The following is an 8,457-nucleotide window of genomic DNA, read 5'->3' as shown; positions in this document are numbered from 1 at the left end:
GTGCGACAGTAATCGGTCACCGCTCTTACCACTCCGGGCCAATAGAACCGGCTCAGTATGCGCTCTTTTGTCTTCTCCACTCCCAAGTGGGCCCCAAGGACATGGCTGTGGGCCAGGTGCAACACTGTGGACACATACTGTTTGGGTACAACTAACAAACATATTTTTTGGTTGTTCCTCTTCTGCGCATAATATAAGAGCTGATTCTTTATCAGGAAGTGGGGATATGTCAGGTTACTCACCCCTGGGGCCAGTCTCCCCTCGATCTCTTGCACATTGCTTCGGGCATGGGTCAGATTGGGGTCCTCCAACTGGGCGGTGCCAAACTGTCCTTTCATCTGGGGTAACAGCTGGGCACCCTGCTCAGCTTCCCCGGAACTCTGTTCCTCTGGAAAAACCACAAATGGGTTCTCCAATGCCTCGTTGGAGCTGGGTCCTGTGGGACTACTGTCCCTGTTCTCTGGAGCAGCACACACCAGCTTAGTGGTTTCTTCTTTTAGGGAAGGTACCTGGGAGACAGTCGGTTTAACTTTGAGTTTGTTAGACTTTGTATTACACAGATGTCTTCTTTCACTCACCGGTTTTTTCCTGTACAGCTTATCATAGAGGGGGCAGTCCCGGCCGACCAGCACAGGCACTGGGAGACGTGGAACCACTCCTACCTTGAGTTCACAGGAGCCCTGTGTTGTGGTGAGCTGAATTTTTCCCACCGGGTATTCCTTAGTGTCTCCATGTACGCAGGACACAGGTAACCTTTCACTAGGGTGCAGTTGGTCCAGGAGATGGGGTTGGATGAGTGAGACTGCACTACCTGAGTCCACCAGCGCTCCGGTATCCTTCCCATTGACTTTCACCGGCACCATGTGGGGAGGTGAACATTCAGAGACCCAGCAGGAGTCCAGCAGGTGGCAGGGCTTCCCTGGGCCTCCATCAGCAGAGGCTGCAGTGGGCATCGATTCGTCCCTGGTGGGGCAGTCCCAGGCCAGGTGACCCACCTCTCCACACTCAAAACACCTTCTCCGATCCCCAGGGACCTGGAAGCGTCTTCGTCTCCCCCCGTCATCTTCTCTCTCCTGTTCCTTTTTCCCCAGGGTCACCTTCTCCGCGACTTTCCTGGTTTTAGCAGCGTCGGGTCGCTCAGCTCTTCCCGCCTTCAGCATCTCCACTGTAACCTGGTGGCTTTCAACAAGAGTGACTAGACCCTCCACACTGTTCGGGTTACCATTGGCTACCATCTTCTTAGCATCATAGGGTAAAGCCCGGATAAATTTGTCCATAACCACTCTCTCCAACACACTCACCCCCTCTGGGTCGTTGGTTAGCCAGGATTTAGCCAACCGTGCTAGGTCATACACCTGGGCTCTAGCAGACATCTCGGGGCTGTATTTCCACTCATGAAACCTCTGAGCTCGAGCATGTAGGCTGTAGCCATGCCTGGCCAAAGTCTCTTTCTTTAAGGCGCTATAAACCTTGGCTCGTTCCGGAGGAAGGTCAAGGTAGGACTGTTGGGCGGGGCCGGTGAGAAAAGGTCCGATAAGATCTGCCCAGGTGTTCTCTGGCCAACCCTCCCTTGTAGCAGTGCGTTCAAATGCCAGAAAGTACGCCTCTACGTCATCGCTCTCTGTCATCTTGGGGATGAAACGACTGGGGTTGGGATGACTCCCTGTTCCACTGGCCTGGGCAGTGGCAGCCCCCCCCATCCTCTGTAGCTCGGTATGGATGAGCGCGTTCTGCTGCCGCTGTTCTGCCAGGAGGTCTCTCTGCATCGCTTGTTGCTCCGTGGTGATCTTCAGCAGTTCTTTTATAAGACCCTCCATTTTTTTTTTTTTTTTTTTTTTTTTTTTTTTTTTTTTAATTCTCTGCTCCTTCAGTGTGGTTTGATTCCTGTACACAACTCCAGCTCTGCCTGCATTCTCCACCAATGTAACAGGACGGGTTAGGTTGAGAGCATGGAGTTGTACAGTTATCAAGCACACACACACAAAGTATTGAGTTATCCCCATTGGCAATGGCCTGGGCTTTTATTTGTAAAAAGGTAGAACCAAAAAGAGTCTCAAAAAGGTAAACATAAAGTTGTTCCCACTGGAACTTGGCTTTAGCCCTATCCGGGCCGCTACCCGGCTTACCGGGTGGTCAACTCACAAGGTTAGGAGTTAGGTCTGGTTGTCCTCCCTTAGCTCTCTCTCTGAGCCTCTTTGCTCTGCTGCTTCCCCTCGCAATGAGTGTGTCCCTTCGCACTTAGTCTCCTCTGGGCCTAATCAGGTGGATGGGGAACATCTGGGCCCAATCAGGTAGTTGGGGACAGCTGGGTGAGTTTGGTCAGGTACACCATCCTCCTGAGACCACATGATGGAGCCAACGGGCGGGGACATAGCAGCCCTCAATCACCATGCCCATCAGCCCCTTTTTCATATCAAGGGCCCCTAACTTAATACACATGACATTAGAGCCACAGACCAGTGCAGCACTGGGTCAGTACATCAGAGACCACTGGGTCAGTACATCAGAGAACACTGGGTCAGTACATCAGAGACCACTGGGTCAGTACATCAGAGACCACTGGGTCAGTACATCAGAGACCACTGGGTCAGTACATCAGAGACCACTGGGTCAGTACATCAGAGAACACTGGGTCAGTACATCAGAGACCACTGGGTCAGTACATCAGAGAACACTAGGTCAGTACATCAGAGACCACTGGGTCAGTACATCAAAGACCACTGGGTCAGTACATCAGAGACCACTGGGTCAGTACATCAAAGACCACTGGGTCAGTACATCAGAGACCACTGGGTCAGTACATCAGAGAACACTGGGTCAGTACATCAGAGACCACTGGGTCAGTACATCAAAGACCACTGGGTCAGTACATCAAAGACCACTGGGTCAGTACATCAAAGGACGTGTTTCCGTGACCCAGTGGTCATTAAAATATTTTGTTTTGATTTTGAGTGCTAGAAACTAGCAATGATAACGCTTGCCCTTGCTCTTGCACTGGACATAGGATATGGTCCTTTGTCTGCTGGACCAACATCATGTCAGATATGATTTTGAGCTTGGGAGACTCATGCCTGCTGTCTGTCTGTCTGTGTTCCAGGTCCACAGACAGGAGACACTCACCTGCAGAGAAACATGTCTCTGTTCTTCTCTGGAGCTGTTACAAGTACGTCAACCAACACATTACATCATCACATACTACAACACTCTATGGTACTACCCTGCATGTTGTGGGGTTCTATAGAAGTCTATTGGACTACCCTGCATGTTGTGGGAGTTCTATAGAAGTCTATTGGACTACCCTGCATGTTGTGGGGTTCTATAGAAGTCTATTGGACTACCCTGCATGTTGTGGGAGTTCTATAGAAGTATATTGGACTACCCTGCATGTTGTGGGAGTTCTATAGAAGTCTATTGGACTACCCTGCATGTTGTGGGGTTCTATAGAAGTCTATTGGACTACCCTGCATGTTGTGGGGTTCTATAGAAGTCTATTGGACTACCCTGCATGTTGTGGGAGTTCTATAGAAGTATATTGGACTACCCTGCATGTTGTGGGAGTTCTATAGAAGTCTATTGGACTACCCTGCATGTTGTGGGAGTTCTATAGAAGTCTATTGGACTACCCTGCATGTTGTGGGAGTTCTATAGAAGTATATTGGACTACCCTGCATGTTGTGGGAGTTCTATAGAAGTCTATTGGACTACCCTGCATGTTGTGGGAGTTCTATAGAAGTATATTGGACTACCCTGCATGTTATGGGAGTTCTATAGAAGTCTATTGGACTACCCTGCATGTTGTGGGGTTCTATAGAAGTCTATTGGACTACCCTGCATGTTGTGGGAGTTCTATAGAAGTATATTGGACTACCCTGCATGTTGTGGGAGTTCTATAGAAGTCTATTGGACTACCCTGCATGTTGTGGGAGTTCTATAGAAGTCTATTGGACTACCCTGCATGTTGTGGGAGTTCTATAGAAGTCTATTGGACTACCCTGCACGTTGTGGGAGTTCTATAGAAGTCTATTGGACTACCCTGCACATTGTGGGAGTTCTATAGAAGTCTATTGGACTACCCTGCACGTTGTGGGAGTTCTATAGAAGTCTAGTGGACTACCCTGCACATTGTGGGAGTTCTATAGAAGTCTAGTGGACTACCCTGCACATTAGAAAAGGATGAAAAAGGGGTACCCAGCCCAGTGTGTGTGACTAGTTGGGAGTGAGAAGGGGTTGGTCCAGTGTCAACTAAAGCATAGATTGTAATGTTCTCAGTTCTTTGAGAAGACACAGAGCATCAACCACACTTTGACTTCAAGTTCCTCACAGTATCTCCAACACAACAGAGCCGCTCTGCCTCAGCTCACTGCTCACAGGTTTATTAGCTGAGTGTCCCAGCTGTTCAGTCAATAGAGAGATAAATCTCTTTTTTATCCGCTATTTTTTATTTTTTGTTCAAGAGAAATGTTCTATGGTATCTCCTGATTCTAAGCATTTTACTAAATGTATATGGGAAAATTAATGGTGGGTGAAATCCCTTGGTGCGTATGCCGAAACCAGAAGAGGGTGTGACTTATGCTCTCTATTGACTCAAGTGGTTTCCCAGCCTGCAGTCGGGAATGTTCCTTCCTCTACTGAGACTACAGAGCGAGAACATCAAGTCAGCTTTCTTTAGGAAGCACTGACAACAACACCAGACGACCTTTACACAGAGATGTACAGTAGGTCCAAACAACATGTTGAAGTGTTTGTGGACCACAACATCATAAACATGTTGAAGTGTTTGTGGACCACAACATCATAAACATGTTGAAGTGTTTGTGGACCACAACATCATAAACATGTTGAAGTGTTTGTGGACCACAACATCATAAACATGTTGAAGTGTTTGTGGACCACAACATCATAAACATGTTGAAGTGTTTGTGGACCACAACATCATAAACATGTTGAAGTGTTTGTGGACCACAACATCATAAACATGTTGAAGTGTTTGTGGACCACAACATCATAAACATGTTGAAGTGTTTGTGGACCACAACATACTAAACATGTTGAAGTGTTTGTGGACCACAACATAATAAACATGTTGGAAGTGTTTGTGGACCACAACATCATAAACATGTTGAAGTGTTTGTGGACCACAACATACTAAACATGTTGAAGTGTTTGTGGACCACAACATAATAAACATGTTGGAAGTGTTTGTGGACCACAACATCATAAACATGTTGAAGTGTTTGTGGACCACAACATCATAAACATGTTGAAGTGTTTGTGGACCACAACATCATAAACATGTTGAAGTGTTTGTGGACCACAACATAATAAACATGTTGAAGTGTTTGTGGACCACAACATCATAAACATGTTGAAGTGTTTGTGGACCACAACATCATAAACATGTTGAAGTGTTTGTGGACCACAACATCATAAACATGTTGAAGTGTTTGTGGACCACAACATCATAAACATGTTGAAGTGTTTGTGGACCACAACATCATAAACATGTTGAAGTGTTTGTGGACCACAACATCATAAACATGTTGAAGTGTTTGTGGACCACAACATCATAAACATGTTGAAGTGTTTGTGGACCACAACATCATAAACATGTTGAAGTGTTTGTGGACCACAACATCATAAACATGTTGAAGTGTTTGTGAACCACAACATCATAAACACGTTGAAGTGTTTGTGGACCACAACATCATAAACATGTTGAAGTGTTTGTGGACCACAACATCATAAACATGTTGAAGTGTTTGTGGACCACAACATCATAAACATGTTGAAGTGATTGTGGACCACAACATCATAAACATGTTGAAGTGTTTGTGGACCACATCATAATAAACATGTTGAAGTGTTTGTGGACCACAACATCATAAACATGTTGAAGTGTTTGTGGACCACAACATTATAAACATGTTGAAGTGTTTGTGGACCACAACATACTAAACATGTTGAAGTGTTTGTGGACCACATCATAATAAACATGTTGGAAGTGTTTGTGGACCACATCATAATAAACATGTTGAAGTGTTTGTGGACCACAACATCATAAACATGTTGAAGTGTTTGTGGACCACAACATCATAAACATGTTGAAGTGTTTGTGGACCACAACATACTAAACATGTTGAAGTGTTTGTGGACCACAACATACTAAACATGTTGAAGTGTTTGTGGACCACAACATCATAAACATGTTGAAGTGTTTGTGGACCACAACATCATAAAGCCTTGTTAGTCTAATATACTGAACTCTTCTGCCATTCAGGTTCACCCATCAAAAGCAGAGAGTCTGCAGGAGACGAGTCGTCTCAGAGGTGAGGAGCTGCTTCTGTTTCAACACTGTTCAATATATTGTAGAAGGAATCTCCTGCGCTTCAACCCCTCCACAGAGGGAGGTCGGTGCTCTCAGAACAGGACAAAACAATGTAAACAGGTCAATGGGCCACTTCAGACTCTGAAGAAGACGCAGTGCGCGTCGAAACGTCAGTTTTTGTACCTTTATTACATTTATTTAAGTGACTTCGTGTGCTCCAGCTCACTCATTGGGTTAGTCCTTTTGGAAGTGGCCCATTGACCTGTTTACACTGTTCAATATATATACTATATATTATATATATATATTTATAAAACGGCTCTCTCAAATCAAGCAATCTGATTGGTTCACAGCCATTGTATAATTCCAGTAACCGAGTTCAATAACCCATGGCCATGGGTTATTGGTTGCCATGGCAACTCTCTTTCTAAAAGGCTCGAGCTCCGTGTTGGGCTTTCCAGAAAGCTCTCAGCTTCTCAGCAAGCGCCAGGATTGGCCAATGTCAACTTCAGTCTCCAGAACGATCCAATCAAATCACCCGCACGTCTATCTTCTTGCTAGAGGTCCCGCCTTACAGTAGTGTCAAAACAAAAAGCTACTCGCTTGCAGCCAGACGCATGATGGCGCAACTCTCTTAGGCTTTGGTTACCTCAAAAACAAAATGGCGGAGACAACTTTCAGATCCTTGTGAATCGATCTTCGCTTATAACTTTACTAATACTTCGCAGAAAATGATGTTTTGTACAAGAATAGACGCGGGCTAATGTCTTAACCCCTCTCTCGCGCGCCCTCACTCTTAACCCCGCATTTCTAAATAAGACGTAACGTTACTTGGTGTCGGCATACGGCTCTGGTGTCGGGCTATGCAAAACCTCTCAGCAAGCGCCAGGATTGGCCAATGTCGACTTCAGTCTCCAGAACGATCCAATCAAATCACCCGCACGTCTATATTCTTGCTAGAGGTCCCGCCTTACAGTACTGTTTCAACTGACTCTATCAGAATAAAATGCCAGTCGGACTTATAGTATTATTATTATTATATTATTATACTTGGAAACCGTTTTATAAAAGCAATATAGCACTCGAGCAGTGTGTGTTGTGGAATATATCCCGCTGATAAGCTGTTATCCCACTCGGCCTGCGGCCTCGTGGGATAACAGCTTATCAGCGGGATATATTCACCACAACACACTTGCTCTCGTGATATATTGCTTATATATATATATATATATATATATATATATATATATATATATATATATATATATATATATATAATATACTAAACCTCTTTCCTCTATAGACGCATCATCAGACCTGCTCTCAGCTCCACTGTCCTGCATTAGCAAACACTGCAACAGGAAGTGAGATGGGGTTCCATTTAGAATGTTTTTGTTGTCAAGTTAAAGGTTTTGGGAATTCCAACGCCCATTTTAACTCAAAATACAGCAGTTTAAATCCTGTTAACAGACAGTGTATACAGTATGAGTATATATACTGTCCTATATATATATACTGTATGGATGTTTTGTGCTTGTGTCATGTTTTGTTGTCATATGCATTCATTCCACATATGAAAAGCTCAGAGACACATTTCAAAGTGAAAGAATATTATATTCACTCCAATAAATCACAATGGAAACAAAGGCAGCAGTGGACTGGGCCTCCAGGCTCGGGTCACATGAGTTGCAGCAAACCCCAAAAGAGAAGTGCATTCTGAGCCAGAAATAGAAATAGTCTGTACGCAAGGAATCTGCATGGGGTAGCTATGGCAACACCATGTAATCGAGGGTTAAGTTATTGTTGTCTGATCCATTTTAAAGGCAGGTTTTAAGCAGCTGCAGCTACTCCCAAATTCACTACTGCGTTCTCCTCCATGCTCACTCAAACCCCGCCTCCTCTCTGTTGTGATTTGGTCGCTGGCCTACTCTTCTCTGTGATTGGCCACTCACGTTCCCTGTGAGTGGCTTTAACACACTGTGGTTTGTGCCTCCAGCCTGGGCCTGTCCCTCCTCTCTCCTGACTCCTCCTACGTGTGCTACTCGTCCGGCTCGGAGGGCGGCGCCCCCTGCTGCTGTCGCCGCTCACCGCGCCTCCTCACCAACGGCTACTACACTCTGACGGAGGACAGC

General features: G+C 45.4%; 1 protein-coding gene across 1 annotated transcript in view; it reads left to right on the top strand.

Annotated features, from left to right (window-relative positions):
- Nucleotides 1-2,266: 2,266 nt before the first annotated feature.
- Nucleotides 2,267-8,457, top strand: part of tmem71 (transmembrane protein 71) — a gene marked incomplete at both ends in the record, with an annotated part of 16,022 nt that continues 9,831 nt past the window's right edge. The window contains 3 exons of the mRNA XM_083658944.1: nt 2,267-2,309; nt 6,278-6,326; nt 8,322-8,457. The exon at nt 8,322-8,457 is cut by the window's right edge and continues 77 nt beyond it. Of these exons, the coding sequence (XP_083515070.1) occupies nt 2,267-2,309; nt 6,278-6,326; nt 8,322-8,457 (228 nt within the window). The remainder of the gene's footprint in view (nt 2,310-6,277; nt 6,327-8,321) is intronic.

Source organism: Poromitra crassiceps (genome assembly GCF_964638095.1).
Source record: "Poromitra crassiceps genome assembly, chromosome: 23".
Classification (NCBI taxonomy): Eukaryota; Metazoa; Chordata; class Actinopteri; order Beryciformes; family Melamphaidae; genus Poromitra; species Poromitra crassiceps.
This window is presented reverse-complemented; position numbering and strand designations above follow the sequence as displayed.